This window comes from Polypterus senegalus, chromosome 8, assembly GCF_016835505.1.
Source record: "Polypterus senegalus isolate Bchr_013 chromosome 8, ASM1683550v1, whole genome shotgun sequence".
Lineage (NCBI taxonomy): Eukaryota > Metazoa > Chordata > Cladistia > Polypteriformes > Polypteridae > Polypterus > Polypterus senegalus.
The window spans coordinates 70,606,795-70,624,601 of NC_053161.1; the positions used below are offsets into that span (position 1 = coordinate 70,606,795).

At 36.0% G+C, this 17,807-nt stretch overlaps 1 protein-coding gene across 1 annotated transcript in view; it reads left to right on the plus strand.

The window, feature by feature from the left end:
• plxnc1 (plexin C1) overlaps positions 1-17,807 on the plus strand; it is a 146,925-nt gene that overhangs the window by 68,364 nt on the left and 60,754 nt on the right. The window contains exons 15-20 of the mRNA XM_039762158.1: positions 2,356-2,455; positions 5,365-5,434; positions 10,842-10,931; positions 11,159-11,245; positions 16,009-16,087; positions 16,772-16,815. Of these exons, the coding sequence (XP_039618092.1) occupies positions 2,356-2,455; positions 5,365-5,434; positions 10,842-10,931; positions 11,159-11,245; positions 16,009-16,087; positions 16,772-16,815 (470 nt within the window). The remainder of the gene's footprint in view (positions 1-2,355; positions 2,456-5,364; positions 5,435-10,841; positions 10,932-11,158; positions 11,246-16,008; positions 16,088-16,771; positions 16,816-17,807) is intronic.

Consider the following 17,807-nt stretch of genomic DNA (forward strand, 5'->3'; position numbering starts at 1 on the left):
TGAGCCAGAACTTGTCTAGGTAGTTTCAGGCACAAAGAAAGAAACAACACTCAATGGAGTGCCAGTCCATCACAACGCATACTAACACATACAGGCTCATTGTAGATCCCCCAATCAACCTAACACTCATGCCTTTGGAATGAAAACTGGAATAACCAGAGAAAAATCCACACAGACAGAGGAAAATGTGGAGACTGTCCAACCAGTGATTGAGCCCTGGAGTATGTGGCTGTAAGGAAGCTGTAAGGAAGCAGCACTAATGAACATGACCTAAAATTCATACTCGATGTTAATCTGTTAAGAAACTGGACTATCAATTGCCAAACAGATTTTCTGTAGGGTTCTAAAGGAATTTAAATCATTGCAGATTTATGATATTGCCTCATATGTATCCCTTTTATACCACACTATTTGTTACACTTTTTGGTTACGTGCTTAGTCTTTGTTTGTATATGGTGAATCACAAATTGGATACTATCACAAAATTTAAAGATGCATATTTTAATAAGAGGAAGCTTAGTCAGTGTTTTTTAGTGCTGCCTGAGTTTCTCTTCCCAGCCTATGTGCAGTGTGCTGCAGTTACACATACTTTTGTGTTTTTACGTTGATTACCTAGGTGTATTCTTATTTCCTCCCATAAACCACAGATGTGCGTGATTGTTTGATCAACAACTCCAAATAAGCCAGCAGTGAATGAGTGTGGTCAGCAAGGAACTAATATTCCATCCAGAGCTGTTTGTCATATGTTATCCATTGCTTTTGGGAGAGATTCCAATTATCTGTGACCCTGTAAGGGATAATGTGGTTATGGAGTTTTAGATGGAGAGGTTAGTTTAAAAGTGGAAACACAAACACATTAAACGCTCTTTCACACCTCAGAGGACATACAATGTACACACCTACATGTATGTGTAAAGTGGATGGTCATCCTCTCATATTACACCAACTACCAAACAGTTTATTATACATTTCTGGTTTTCCACAAAAATTGTCCATGTTTGTTTGCTTGTGTGACATTTGCAGCACATGCACATTGAATGGGGCAAATCTACATGGTTACAAACATTGGTGGTGCACAGACTAATTTCTGGGCAAGTGAGTTTGTCGAGTTTGATGTTAAAGTGCCATCATTTTATCCACAGATGATAGTGTGGAGCCACATATGCAGAAAGTATGAATTTGCTCTTTGTATTATGTCTGAATCATACAGCAAACTAGTTTTGGAATTGTAACATGAAGCTTTGTGAAGTGAAGTCCAAAACCTTATCTTGTTAAAAAAGCAGTCTTATTGCTGTATTTGAAGGTTGTCCTGTTTTCCATGACCTGTGGTCAAATACATGTTATGAGCTAATTTGTAACTTTATTTATAACCTAGGGTGGCATATTGGAGCAGTGGTAGTGCTGCTGCCTCTCAGTGAAGAGGTGTAGGGTCCGGGTCCTCCTTGCATTCGGTTTGCATGCTCTCCCTGTGTCTGCATGGGTTTCCTCCGGGTGCTCTGGTTTTCTCTCATGGTCCAAAGACATGCAGGTTAGGTGAACTTGTGATGTTAAATTGGCCCAAGTGTGTGTTTGGTGTGTGTGTTTACCCTGTGATGGACTGGCGCCTTGGGGTTTGTCCCTTTCTTGCTCCCTGTGCTAGCTGGGATAGGCTTTAGCCAACCCCCATGATTCTTATAAAAAGCAAATTTTAGGTTTTTTAAATTTTGTAACACAAACAAATTACTTTTGGGTAACATTCCCGATCCTAGGGTGCATTGGTTTCCTTGTCATGAGAGAGTATAAATATTATTTTCTTTTCAGTATAGTGTTTTTTTAAATATTACATCCTGAAATATATTTTGACCATTGTTTTTCACAGTATTTTGGATGTAATCTTTATTCTGTTTAGAGGAATGCTCCTTCAGATGCCATGCTGCTAAAGATTAAACACTAAAATATTTAAAACCATACAAGAGTTTATTAGAAATAAAAATAGCACCGGTTGTAAATCACAAGATGCACTAAGAAAATGTCATATCATAGAACTTCTGTGGCTAAAAATCAAAAATGATAAACTATACTATGAAAGCTAGATATAGTGTAGGAGTCGTGGTCTGGATTCACAGGGTTTTCTCAAGATACTCCAGTTTCTTTCCACATCCCCAAAGTCATGCTAGTTAGGTTGACACAGACCTGTAGTCTGGACCATACAATTGTGTTTGCATGCCATGTAATACACTACTGTAGAGATGGTCCCTGTCATGATATTAAAAGCTGCTGGCTACCTCTGAAAAGATGGATGGATGGATGGATTGATGGATAAAATGTGACATTGTAGTTTCAGCTTTCATGTTTTGCCTTTCTCTTTTCATTTAGGTCTTCAGGTCACAGTGAACATCACTCAGTCCTTACATTTTTCTGAGATTTTGAACTTGCACGATTGCCGTAATGTAGTTAAAGAGACAAGCAAAACACCGTAAGTAATAAGTGCCATTACAGAACATGAGTTGGTAAACTTTGTTACTGTAGAACCTGATTTTCAGTACACTGCATTAAATACATCAGATGGAAGATGTAATCAACACATATCAGCCAGGTACACTCAAGCGCTTGTTAGTATACATAAATAGCTACTGAGTAGCATTATGACTTTTGAACATTAGAACAATGTAGATGAGAAATAGCCATTCAGCCCATCTAAACTTGGCCAGTACTATCCACGTAATTCTTTCAAAATAACATCATGTATACTTTTGAAAGTCCATAAGTCCTGCTGTCTACTACACTACTTTATATCTTATTCCATGTATATACAGTATGGTTGTCTGTGTAAAGATACACTTCCTAATGTTTGTGAAAAATTTACCCTTTAAAATTTCCAAGTTTGTCCCCATGTTTTTGATGAACTAACAGTCTCAAACCAATGTACTGTACTATCATATCAGCCAATTCTTATAAGGTATCCCGCACCATAACCTTCTGCTTCCTGTGTCTGAACCAATTTTAGAAACAACACACTGAACTCCCATTTATTTTAGACTGATGCTTAGTCTCTCATATGCCACTTTATCAAATGTTTTCTGAAAGTCAAGATAAATATCCTATGCTTTACTTTGATCATATTCTTTTGTTGCTTCCTCATAGAATTCCAGTATGTTGGTAAAACTTATCCTTCCTCTTCTGAACCTGTGCTGAGTGATGTTTAAAATTTCTATTCTTTCCATGTGTTGCTCCGTGTTTTCCTTAAGAATCCATCCATCCATTATCTAACCTGCTATATCCTAACTACAGGGTCACAGGGGTCTGCCGGAGCCAATCCCAGCCAACACAGGGCGCAAGGCAGGAAACAAACCCCGGGAAAGGCACCAGCCCACTGCAGTTTCCTAAAGAATTCCTTCCATTAATTTACATGTGATGCACATTAAGCTTATTTGCCTATAGTTGCTTGGATCTGCCCAATCACCATTTTTATTTAATGGGATAATAATCACCATTTTTATTTAATGGGATAATAATTGCCATTTTCCAGCCCTTCAGAATTGTGCAGTGACTTCCTAAAAATGTATATATGTTCTCATTAACCCCCCTAAGAACTTGAGAATAAATATTATCTGGTCCTGGAGATTTGTTTGATTTCAGCATATTTAACCTAAGTCTTACGTTTCCCTCTAGTAGTCCCTTTTACCGCTGGGAGGTTATATACTTCATTACATAAGAAAACATCAGAAAAATGCAAGTTTAGAGCATCTGCTATTTCACTGTGTGTATTTTTTAATTCCCCTTTACTATTCATGGTAGAATTCACTTCCTCCTTGACTGTTCTTTTGCTACTAAAATACTGAACGATTCTCTTTGGGTCATCTCTTGCCTTATCTTCTGTTTTCCTAACTCTCAGCCTTTTAGCCTCCCTAATATACTTCTTAATAGTTGCTCTTATGTTCTCAAATTCTCTACAGTTTACATTAGTTATTAATCTTTATATACCTTATGCAGCTGCTTTTTCCTTTGCTGCTTCTTTTTCAACTCTTTGTTAATCCACTGTGGAGTCTTTTTAGATTTCCTGCTAATTCCAAATTTGGGTATGTACCTATCCTACACTATATGTTAAACATTTTTAAACCGTTTCACTGCTCCTCGACTGTCTCCTCACTTAAAAGCGTATCCCAGTCTATCCTTCTTCGGCTTTGCTTCATCAGCTCAAAATTTTCAGCGCCAATTTTTATTCTTTGTATCTGCACTCTTACAAAACACTGAGAGTTCTATTATATTATGGTCACTTGACCCTGGTGGTTCAATCACCTCTAAACCCTCAATTCTATCATGATTATTTCAAGATTTCTAAACCCAGACGGGCTTCTCCCTGCATTGGTGGTCACTGATTACTTCTAAAAACTCCTACTTTTTGCAAGGTTAACCTAGTTAATGTTTGGGTAGTTAAAGTCCCCCAGGACCACAAGTATAATATCCCCATGTAAACTTGCAGATTGTAAACTTTAGGATCTAAACTGTCCCTGAAACTAGAAGTGCAAGTATTAATGGTCCTGCATCAGTTTACTTAATGGAGGTGGAAGAAAGGTGAGGCTTTTCTAAGACAGCTTGTATTATTGTGTATACTGGATTTCCTTAGCAGAAGGGAGCCATGTTCCAATAATATTCTCTGCTGACTTTACCATTTTCTACATGTTCTGTACAAGGATGCTATTTACTCGGAGAGCATTGACTTCATTATCCACCTGTAGAAGTTGTGTAGACATAAATGGAGACATCTGGGTTTTCCTCATACATCTGGAGGTATTGTGTTGATGAGCCTTCCTCACAATAGCTGAGACGTGTTGTGCTCACCTCAGGTCATCAGTGATGATGGCTCCAAAAAATGTAAAGCTCCTGACACTCTGCACAGTATCCCAGCAAAGGCAGATGATAGTGTGCTCTTCCTCCTGTCTCTTGTGACCAGTTAAACATGAACCCCAAATAAATGTTTTCCATTGTAGTTTTCTGTGCTCCATCTCCATAAAAAAGAAGGGCTGTCTTCTTAAATGTGGCTAACTGTGGAGTGGATAACTGTAGCACCAGTCTGGTGCATTGGTTGAAGGAGCATGCACCCATTGTACCAAGGAGCTTACACCTAATTACTTTTTTGCTGATTGTATTTCCACATAATAATGGGATCAGCATTATTCAAACACACTGTAAATGCCATCATAATCAAAGTGAAAATCTGATTTGTTATGAGGCATGTTTAATGCCAGGAGGGGGTTAATAATTGTCACAACAGCTTGCCACCTCTCTTTTTAAAACTCCTAGACTAGTCTTTTAAAATTAGACATTTGTCTCAAAGAATTCTTTTCATTGATTTTAATGAAAATTCATCTTTTTTTCCTTTAGTTGTTTAGACTGCATTAAAGCAGGCTGCTCCTGGTCAGGCTCTACTTGTTCATTTGCTACTTCTGAAATGGTGAGTAGGTGTACCTCCTATTTTTATGTCAACCACTGATATTCTCGTGACCTGTACAGAAACTTTCAAAATTAAACCCGAATCTGCTTGATGTTAACATCTGTAAGCCTCTGTGCTGTCTAATTAACTGATTTTACAGAATTTTAGTTAGAAAGTGACTTTAGAAAGTGTAGTCTTTGGAAATCATTACAAAAGTGTACGAGGGAAGAATTATTGCATTTGAGCCAATCTTAAGTGATGTGTTTTTTCATAAAACATCTTTTGATTATTTTTTTATGTATTTTTAAATGGAGTGAAAATCTGCAAATGGCACATGAGCAATTTTGGAGAATCTTTAGTTGAGTTTGAATTTTTGTGCCTCAAAGGATCTTGGTAAACCAATTTGTAAGTATACAGCGACTTCAAACATAACAAGTATAAATTGTCACAGTGTGACTATGAATGTGGATGTGTTTTGAGGGTAGGTTCTGCAGCAGTCCGACACCATGTCCATGGTTCATTCCTGTTTTGTGCCTGGAGTTACCAGGATGGTCTCCTGGATTCTGCGACCCTGGATTGGATTAAACAGGCTTGGAAATGATAAATTATCAGTTTATTTGATTTCCTTACAGCTCCAAAGTCCTGGTTTGAATCCCAGCTTGATCACTGTGTGAAAGTATAATTTTGATAGTAGTTTGTTTCTACATTATGACATTTAACACTCTTCCTCAATAATAGAGATGTTTTCTTCATGTCATGTCAGCTACCCTTTCTTTTTGAGGGGGTCCCAGCAGCCAACAGGCCTTAGTATTAAGAGGGTAGACAAAGAATTTAGGCATGCCATTCTGTAGCTAGATAAAGTATTTTAAGCTAATTTCTGCAAGCAATTTGTGAACGTCTTTACTACAAACATTTTCATTCTACAATCTTATTCTTTATTGAGAAGTGTCCCCAAAGACAAATGTCCACCTCTAGTATGTGTAATTTGCCTTTTAGTATCATAAATAGGGGAATACTTTCAATGAATATGAGATTGATGAGCAGAAATGCACAGATTGTACTTTAATCTAATTTTATTTCTATTTTTGCAATTTGTTTATCTTATTTAAAGGGAATAACAATAAATGAGTAAAAAATGTTTTTTGAAGTTACTACAAAAATTCTGAAGGACTAGAAAATGGCAAGTAAATAATTTTTCAAAACATCTCTAGGTTGCTTGATATAAAGATCATTAGCACAGCAGCATCCTAGCTCCTGATCCCTAGATGTAATTTTTCAGACAAGTTGTCATCTCTAGATCAAGTATACAGTATTCTCTTTTTTTGATTTTCTTTTTCTGTGTATGTTTTTTTGATTTAATATTATGATATTTATTAATTATTTTTATTTTATGTTCATATTATATATATTGATCTTTCTTGTTTTCTGCCCTGTCCCATTTATGTAGACCCTAAGGGGGCATGATATCTGCAGATGGAGAAACTACAGCTCGGTATCACTTGTTTTTTTTTTTTAATCCTGTTTTCAACTTTTGATTCCCTTTCTGATATTTAGATTTCCCTTTATAGCTTTTCACCAGAGCTCACATTAAAGGGAATGTTTTTGGATTCTAATTTCTTTGGGTTTATTTGCTTCTATATTTTACCTTTTAGACAAAGCCTCTGTTTTGCTCCTTTTAGCCCTGTTTTAGTAATCATCCTTTGAATTATTTTCTAATAAATTCTGTAAATATTTTAAAAATTGTATTCTGGTTATCCTGGACCATTTTAATCTAATCCTTTTTGAAGACATTTTGAAAATCTTCAATGGCCTTCACCCCATTTTTGAGGTTTATGAGTTTAGGGTTAGGTTGTTAGGGTGAGGTGTACACAGTGAATCCAGACCTGTGAAGAGAATATGGTCTGGATGTGTTTTTTTTTTTGTTTCTTAATTTTTCGTTTTTAGGAATGCTTCCCTTAATTTTTGATACGTACGTGGCAAGGTCATGATTAGTAAAAATCCAGCATGTCCATGTAAGTTTTTCTCTGAACAGTCTGGTTTCACCCCACATTCCAAAGATGCAAGTGCTGGGTCTTCAAAGACTGCTGTTTGACTTAGGCTGTCTGTGCATGAGTATGAAATGCAGTCGGACTGTCTTCTCATCTAAGTCTGGGCCCTGCCTTTTTTTCTAGTGCAGCTGAAAAACCTCGTCACAGCTCAGCAGTAAAAAAGAAGATTCAAGAAGCTGATCATTAGAGAGCTTTAAATTTGAATCATGAGAAACTCTTTCAAATGACTTGTATTGGACTTGTATTTTAACCTGTGTTCATCAGAAATAAAATTTGAATAAATCAAAGGGAAACATTTATTAATAAAAGATAATATATTGTTCCCTGTCACATAAAAATGAAAGCTCTGCATGCATGTGTTTCGTAGTAGCTGGGTTTTAAATTCATGTTTTAGGTCTGTTTTGTTCATTTTTATTATTTTTATTTTTGTTAATGTTACTTTTGTTGATTATTTGCATTATCCCTTGTTTTTGATTGTGTTTATGTATGTAAACTGCCTGTGTAATGTTATGTGTGTTTTGTGGGTGGTCTCCCAAGAAGTGGGACCACCTGTCACTCACTGTCAGCAACTGACCTCTACCCTATAAATCTGAAGGGTCTCCCATAGTTCCTGGCAGTTCATTTCAAATGCTCTAGGGAGGTTTTTAGTAACTGTTTTTGCTACACTTTGTACTTTTCTGAATTACTGGATTTCTGAGATTTTACTCTTTGATTTGCTTCATTAAGAATGGTTTGCTTTGGATTGCCTTGTCTCTCGAGCAATTCCATTTTGTATTTGTGCTCCACGGAGCTTCTGTGCTATTGGACTACTGTTTTGTGAGGAGTAAATCTTTTACTTTATAAAGATCCTGAATCTGCCCTATTATTGGTCGAGTTTTGATGGTTTTACTCCTCTAATGGGCATTATTGGAAGTGCTTTTTGAAGGTTACTTGCTTTGGAACTCTAAGTCCAAAACATTATAAATATGAGAAGAGAGAACACATAGTACACTGTGTTTTACATGTAGATCTGAGTAAAGCAATGGCATTTCAGCTTTGAGCACAGACTGAACACTTCCCATTATGATGCCAGTGTTGTTCAAAAATGAAAACGTACAGCAACAATTTAACATGTTGTTAAAATATTTATAGCAAACTCAGTTTAGATGTCATAATAAAATATTTCTGTTTTTTCATTACATGGTGGCACAGTGGTAGCGCTGCTGCCTCGCAGTAAGGAGACTTGGGTTCGCTTCCCAGGTCCTCCCTGCGTGGAGTTTGCATGTTCTTCCCGTGTCTGCGTGGGTTTCCTCAGGGTACTCCGGTTTCCTCCCACAGTCCAAAGACATGCAGGTTAAATGCATTGGCAATTCTAAAGTGCCCCTAATATATGTGTGTGTGTGTGCATGCCCTGTGGTGGGCTGGCGTCCTGCCCGGGGTTTGTTTCCTGCCTTGCACCCTGTGTTGGCGGGGATTGGCTCCAGCAGACCCCCCGTGACCCTGTAGTTAGGCTATAGCGAGTTGGATAATGGATGGATGTTTTTTCATTATATGTTCAATACAATTTCTTGTCTAGATATGTATTTCTTTTTCATAGCACATACAATTTTTGTGCCTGGTGCCACTAGCCTGTTTCCAGATACCTGGGTAGGCCCATTGACTCTGTGGTATTCTTGGCAAGTCTTTGCTTGTGTGTGCACATGTGCAGCCTGAACCTTTCAGTATCTGCATTGGGGCTTGAAGGCTAGAGCCTTTTAAATGGCCCACTAAGTTTTTTGTGGCACAATGTAAAGGGTACGTGAACTTGCACATCTCTTTTTTTTTGGAGTACTCCTCATCATTATCATAAATCGCTTCAATTACTTATGTACAATGCAATTTTCTGCTTTGCCCTTTAAACGTAACTGATGAATATTTATCTGCATTTCTGCTTTTTGTGTTAAATATTTAATTTTGATGTTGAGATATCTTTTAATAACTTGTACACGTGACAACACAAAACTGAACTAATTACACTACATTACATTTTTTTGTCAGGGCCTTACATTTTTGAAAAACCAAAGTCACCTACTTGTTTACAATGCCAATGAACACTAAGCAATTTCCATGAAATGTCCAGTGCACACCATAATAAAAATATACTGGGGAAATGAAGAAAGCAGCTTGTGAGATAGAACTAAGCTACAAGGAAACTGACCTTATTGCATAAAATCAATTATCATGTTTTATAGTACATACTAAGTTGCTTTTGCTGAGGATGTGGTTATAAAAGAGCTAATGCGGACAGCATTTTCAAGTGAGTGAGCATAATTAGTAACTTTTAATGTTTTCCCCTTGGTAGCCATTTACTCAATATCATATTTCTGCAGTCTAGGACTAAAATAACTAGAGCGCTGAGGTTTATTTAGATTTGTCTGTGATCTTCTTTGTCACACGTAGTGAAAAACTGAGTGATTGTATATGTGATATTTCTGTTTATAAAACAGAATGAGTAATTCACCCCATTCAGTAATGTTAATTATAATAGTGGAAAGGTAAAATTAATATGCTAGAGGAAACCACATCCCTGCAACAGAAAGGCTGCCTCAAAGAAAGATGAGCCGTGAACTGGTCTCTTTTTAAAGTGGCTGAATCTCACAAAAATCCATCTATCCATTTTCCAACCCGCTGAATCTGAACACAGGGTTATGGGGGTCTGCTGGAGCCAATCCCAGCTAACACAGGGCAGGAACCAATCCTGGACAGGGTGCCAACCCATCACAGGACACACACAAACACTAGGGACAATTTAGAATCGCCAATCCACCTAGCCTGCATGTCTTTGGACTGTGGGAGGAAACCCACGCAGACACGGGGAGAACATGCAAACTCCACGCAGGGAGGACCCGGGAAGCAAACCCAAGTCTCCTAACTGCGAGGCAGCAGCGCTACCACCGCGCCACTGTGCCACCCTCTCACAAAAATGTTTTTTTTTTATTCTAAAAGGACATGGGTACACTAATTTGTAATATGTGTGCAATCTCATGACACAGATCGATACTCGATAACACTTTTGGTTTTAAAAATTGATGTATTCAGTAAGTTTTAAAGGTTTTGCTTTTATGTTTGGACCCCTACACCTTGTCTCCCATTTTGAAATAGAAAAGTAGGCTAGGTATTTTTATAAATCTATAAAAAAATGCTTCACTTTAGAATTCAATTTCATGTGGCAAATTAAAATGTACCACAATTGTGAACAGATAACATCACCTTTTCTTTCATTTTTAATGATATTTTAAATAGAAATGTAGACATACATCTGAATTTAAAACTGTTAATGATATAATTTTAATTAACAAATACAGTATAAACATTATGCACTACTCAATAAACTAATGCTGTGCACCATTGTTTTAAATTAGGAAGAAGAAAAGTGTCCTGCATTATTGGAGTTGAACATGACAAGTCCTAATGAAATTGCTATTCGATTAGCCCATCCTGATAAAATAAAGGTATGTACTGCATAGCTTAAAAGGTTCATGTTGTACATGTTTACTAAACAATTAGAGAACAGTTTTTATTAGCAAAGATGGAGTACTGTATGTGGTGAAAGCTACATTTTCAAATACTTGGGACACTTTTATATTCTTAATACTTTATGGCAGTAATTTTAAATTAAGATAACAATACACAATCAATCTGTTATAAAAAATATTCACTGCTTTGCTTTTTTTTACAGACTAAGAACCTGACGTGTGTATTTAATGGAAAACAAACGAAGGGTGGCGTACTGAATAATGACACACTGATGTGTGAACTAGTCAATGTAAGTTGATTTATTTCCCTTTCTAGAAGGAAAATAAGCTGCATGTTTATGATGTTTGTGTTAAGGGTACAGGATGTTGTTTTCAATATACGAATATGCTCCATGGAAGAGATGCATTGTGTAGATGTTGTCTTTGTGAATTAAGTGCTGTATATTCTCTATCCCCAGTGGTTCCGTGTCTGCTCTACTGTGAAAAATGACTGGGTGGTATACAAGAAAAAGTCAGGAGCAAAGTCAGAGTGAGAGAGAGCTAGAAAGAGAGACTGAGACTGAACCTCACTGCACAAATAAAGAAAGAGAAGCTTCTCAGTTGCATGCATGCATGCTGCTAAGTTGAGCCAGTTAGAAAATGGTCAGCAGATAGACATGACAATTAGATAGAGTGTTTTTTTTTTGGCTTCTTAGAATGCATAGCATATTGCAGCCTTTAAAAATGTAATTTCAAATACATTTACTATCAAAGTGAGTTGATTTAACAACTTCAGTTTGGAGGCCAGAGAGAAGGCTGAAGAAGAGAGAGATGTGGGAAGGGCCCTGTATCTGAGAAAAATAATACACTAATACACTAAGAAGATGAAAATATTTTGAAGAAGTAGCTAGTGTTGTCCTCTCAATACTGTCCTTATCATTCAGTGATCTTGCTGTTGAGCACTCTTCCCCACAAATGAGACTCATATAAAGAAAGCTGAGAGACAGAAAGTAGGAGATTGTAATAGGCATATGAGCACATATGCAAAGAAATAACACATGCTGACACAAAGCACAGCCATCTCAAAGGCTACAGCTAACATCTGCTTGGTCTTTTTTGATGTACATTAGTAAAACATCAACACTGTATAGGAGAAGGATAAACACTGTAAATAGTTCAGATATTTTTTGATATTAATACACATATGAACAGACAAAATAAGAAACAAAAAACAAGAAAAAAGATGACAGAAAAGTAAAAACCAACTAGCTATATCTTGGATTATTCAAAAAGTGAGTCCAACAAATCTTCCATTTGCTTGAAGCTATGTTTGTCATAACTTAACATGTAAAATATATTAATGTGTGTTTATAGGAAGGTTTTTTGTGTATTATAAAAGTTCTCCTCTCCAACAGACCAGTCATTTCATTATTCCATATGAGTATAAAAGATGAATTGTTAAATGAACTCTGAATGGATTTAATCTGCCAGTATTAAATCATAGTGTATTGGTGTAGGGGTGTGAGAGACAGAGGAATGGACTTAGCACTCTGCAAAACACTGGTGATGGCTGGCCCTAGAAATGGTCGTTGGTTTCTTCTGTGGTTGGGCCCATTGTCTCTTTCCTCAATTCACTCAAGTCTTCTTTGGCTTGTCCTTTAGGCTATATATACATGCCACTAGACCTGCCTCACACCACTCATCAGAAATCAGTGGAAACCCACCAGCCCCAGCTATATAAGCTAAACCAAGGCCAGGGTCTAAACTTTAGGCTTGCTTGTGGCTATCTACCCAGGCTGATGGACTTTAGCAGCAGGGAGATGCATCCAAAATGCTTCTCCCTGTTCACAATCTTCAATCAGCTTAAGAAGATCTTCTTAGGTTCAAACCAACCATGTTGCACACTGTAGGAGTATATAGTGTAATTTTTTTGTATGTACAGTAATCCCTCCTCGATCGCGGGGGTTGCGTTCCAGAAACCCCCAAAACCCCGCGATAGGTGAAAATCCGCGAAGTAGAAACCATATGTTTGTATGGTTATTTTTATATATTTTAAGCCCTTATAAACTCTCCCACCCTGTTAACATTATTAGATCCCTCTAGACATGAAATAACACCCTTTAGTCAAACGTTTAAACTGTGCTCCATGACAAGACAGAGATGACAGTTCTTTCTCAAAATTAAAAGAAAGTAAACATATCTTATCTTCAATGGAGCGCCGTCATAAAGGAGCACCGTCAGGAGCAGAGAATGTCAGAGAGAGCGCTCGCAAAGAAAAGCAAACAATCAAAAACTCAATACGTACTTTTAAGTATACAGAAGCACTGCGATAAAGTGGCATTTTGTAGAAGAGCGTCCGTGTCCTCTGTGCAAACAGCCCCTCTGCTCACACTCCCTCCGTCAGGCAGAGAGAGTGAGAAAGATAGAGAGAAGCAAACAAGCGCCATGCGGGAAGCATATCTTATAGCATTGAGGAGTTTTAGTTAATATGTAATACATGCTCTGATTGGGTAGCTTCTAAGCCAACCGCCAATAGCATCCCTTGTATGAAATCAACTGGGCAATCAAACTGAGGAAGCATGTAACCTAAATTAAAAGACCCATTGTCCGCAGAAAGCGCGAACCAGCGAAAAATCTGTGATATATATTTAGATGTGCTTACATTTAAAATCCGCGATAGAGTGAAGCCGCGAAAGTCGAAGCGTGATATAGCGAGGATTACTGTAGATATTTGTTTTCTTTCTTTTCACTGCACATATATTATGGTCTAGTTGAGAGAATGACAAGATTATTTGCTTTGTAATCCAGCACCATGCACAGCTGTGATAAAGGAACAGGAAGTTTTATGTTTATCCTCAGATTGATATGAACATGGCTACAGTTATCCCTCCAACCAACCATTTTCTCGCCTATGCATCCAATTCAACATCACTAGCAGCTGGCTTTAAGCTGTGTACACTGCTCCCTACTGTTATTACCCTGATGGAATTTCCCTTCTATGCCACAAATGAAATTTAAACTTCACATTCCGTATTTTCTGTGAATTAAAAGTATGGAAATTTAAGGTTTTCTTATTTTTATTCTATTCTATTCTACAATATTTGGTATACATAAGTTAAAGAGTAATTAATTTAAAAAAGTAGGTGTACATAAGTAAAATTAAAAGCCACATGCACAAAAATGATCTATAATACATTGTTAAATATAATCTTTTTATTATTATTATTATTATTACACAATTTTATCCAACTTACCCTTTCTGTTTGTCTGGGTCAATTTTTGAAATATATTTTTTACCCACTTTTACCAAATGTTGCAGCAATGCTGATCTCTGGTGACGATGCAATATTTCATCAGTTTTAACCCAGGATCTGTACATTAATTACATCAGATTTAAATTTCTCATTTTCCTTATATTATACTTTTAGCAAATGCATATACTTTATATATAGTACTTTTAGCCAACATACATGTATATGAAAAATTAGCGGTATTGGTCAAGTGGTTAGTGTGTTGGACTTTCAGACAAATGGTCCAAGGTTCAAGACCAATGTAGACAAATTAATTTAAAAAGTTCATTTTGATTAATTGATACGTTTTGTCAAATTACTTCAATATGACAGTTAAGCAGTATTGGTCAATTAGTTTGCGTGTTTTATGTTCAATTAAATGATCGAAGGTTCAAGGCCAATGTACACAAACTTTTTTTTTTTTTATTTTACAAGCTTTTCATCATTTGTATAGAAATTTGGCAAAATATTATTTTCATTGATTTGGTAGATAAAGTGGCTTTTCTACATAAGATTAAAGTTTCAATTCTCCAATAGACAATCGCACATTTCCAGTACTTCACACGTGTAAGGTTTTATCATGTTTAGGAATTTCTGAAATGAGAAATGAACATAAATTAATTGGTATATTTCATGTTAAGTTTCCACTTTGTCGCTAATGTAATTTCTGTAAAATCGCCTTCCCACCCAAGTCAAGTAAAAATTAAACATTTTTTTTTTTCTTGTACTAAGATTTTGTTGTTCATATGTGACTTAAAATAAAATTGTGGGGCACCCATAAAAGAATTAACTCAGTTAAAATGCATAGATTATTCATTTTTTTTTCCAAAAAAGTAACTCTTACAATTTGAACATTTTTCTAGTTATAACCATTATCCTTCATACTGTAATCACCTTTTATATGATGTGTCATTTTCTTTCCATAGTTAAGCTGGTTAGAAATTTCACTTTAATGAATCTATGAATTTCAATTGAACTGAAATAAACCTTATTGCAAAAGTATTCTTGATAATATTATCATCTGTCTTGGACTCAAGTTGTTTGTTTTTAATCTAGATGTTTAATTTGATATGAACAGTTATGTGCAGTACAGAAGTAAGTTCATTTTTTTTACCAGCATATTATTTCTAGGACAGCTCAGTGGTCTTCTGTCACACGACAAAGAGGCCAGGGTGCACATCTTGGGTTGTCCCAATGCCTGAACAAACTTATTAAACCGGCCTGCCCCATCACAGTGCAAACCCTGGACATACTGGAAGCTGTTGTGGAAAAAAATTATGGTGGCAAAATTGGATACCATCGTAAAAAATGCCCTCCAGCAATATTGGATCACTATTAGCCACAGGTTTATTTCACCACCTTATTCTAAGAAATGCCTCTGGGGGTCTTCTATCAGGCAGTTCAATGTTTTCTTCCCACATGGTCTTTAAGTTCATTTTAATATTTCAGTACAATGTACATTTATTTATTTTATTTATTTATTTATTGATTGATAGGCTAAATTATTTGTCCTTCAAGTTTGTATCCTTGTTTTGTATGTGTCTGCTGCTATATGCATCTGAATTTCCCCTTGGGATTAATACATTTTAACTAATGTAATCTAATAACCAAAGAGTATATAATTCTGTCCATAAAGATAGATGTGAGTGGTTAAAATGTATGGAAATTTTGTTATCAATTTTATAAACTAAAAAAAAAATTAAATCAGAATATTGAGATTATATATCTCATATATTTGTACTTATTTACTCAGAAAAGATGACCATTGCAAATTGTTATTTCAGATGTCCACATCTGGGGCACTTACTTCAGTCAATGTTCTTACTGAAAGCAGTATGATTGATAACCCCCAAAGCCTTTCAGGTAGTGTGCCAATTTAAAATATATTTTTGTTCTGTCTTGCTTTGCAATGCAGGGAATGGAATCAGTTTCAGTTAGTAATACATATAAGCCAGTGCTTTTGAGAGCTAATAGGCATGCACACTGTAATCAGAATATTAATGTCTCAGTACAGAGTATGTGTCATAAATCGACATTGCAAAAGTACACTAAACACGGGGGATGTTACATATTTATTGATCTCTATACAGTATTTGTTTTTATTATCTTTTGATATTGTGACATCTGCTTTTGATTGTAACGACATTAAGTGTTTAGTTAAATTTTTTTAGAGCAATATTCCTTCTTTTCATCAAAGTCTCAGTGTACACTTTGGTTACATTTAATGAAAATAGCACGGTGACAAATAAAGCCAAGGACATTTTATAACTTTATGGTGAAGTACCATAAGTGGCTTGGTTAAAATTAAAATTGGTCTATTAAAATTAGGCATTAAATTTGTAAAAATACAGCAAGGCTTCCCTATTAAAATGCCCACCGTTTTCAATGGTTTAATTGTTAATCTTAACATTAGTTTGTATGGTTAAGTATATTTCTTATTTAAGTTTCACAGTTTGCTGTATAAAATAAATGTTTAGCAGTCATAAGTAGCAAAACTAAAATATTTTTTATTGCTTGTACTGGATTCCCTTGTTTTTGCTGCTTCAGTTCCAAGCTGTTTCTTTACTGGACAGTGCAAGGAGTCTGGATTGGTAAGTTTCTGTTAATGATCTACTGCACATTTAAAATATAAAGTTTACACATTCATTTGTTTTCTGAGCACACATGTTCCATTACAGAGTAATAGGAAGTCAGAACTGAACACAACCCAGGGAATTATACTGGTTTAGATGCCCAGCCACATTAACCCGCATTCTGACTTTCCCATTTTTTTTCTCTGTGGAACATACCTGTTATTTTCGTGTGTGTGTGTGTATTGATTTTTCTTAAGTTAACTGGCTATTCTTAATTGGCGCCATGCCAGTGTTGTTGTGTGCGTAAGTGGGCCATACAATGACTGGTACCATAATTGTGCTTGTTATTTCTGTTGAGTCTAAACACAACGATAAATCTACAAGTAAAGGGAATGTGAAAATTATGCGGTAATCGTAATGTATACAAGATGACGCAATACAACACGTGTGATGGCTTATGGGTAGTTTGAGCATGCACAGTGCCATGCTCTGCTGTTACTCTGGTTCAGCGTTTCTTAAATTTGGGTTGATGATATATCTGTGATGGGTTGTCACTTAATTGTGTAGCAAAATTAACTAGGTTTGTCCAAGCGCAAATTCTGTATTGAATGATAAACCGTCTGATATCCATTGTATTGTTTGCATCGGTGTAGTATGTGAAACAATACTGTTGATGCATCACAGAGAGCCATAAATCAGTTGACAAAGTTATGTGACTTTTCATGCTGTGCTTTCAAATATCAAAATGTGTGTATATTTATTTATATTTTTACTTATATACCTATTTATGTATTTATTTAGCTTGTCTAAAAAGCCAAATTTCCCCCAGTGGATAAGTAACATTCTATCTATCTATCTATCTATCTATCTATCTATCTATCTATCTATCTATCTATCTATCTATCTATCTATCTAAGCCAAGGTCAAATGAACATGGATGTTCTACTGTACAAGTGCAGCATAGTGAGATTTCTTTGGGCAGAAGGGGTGATACCTGCTGAAATTCAGAA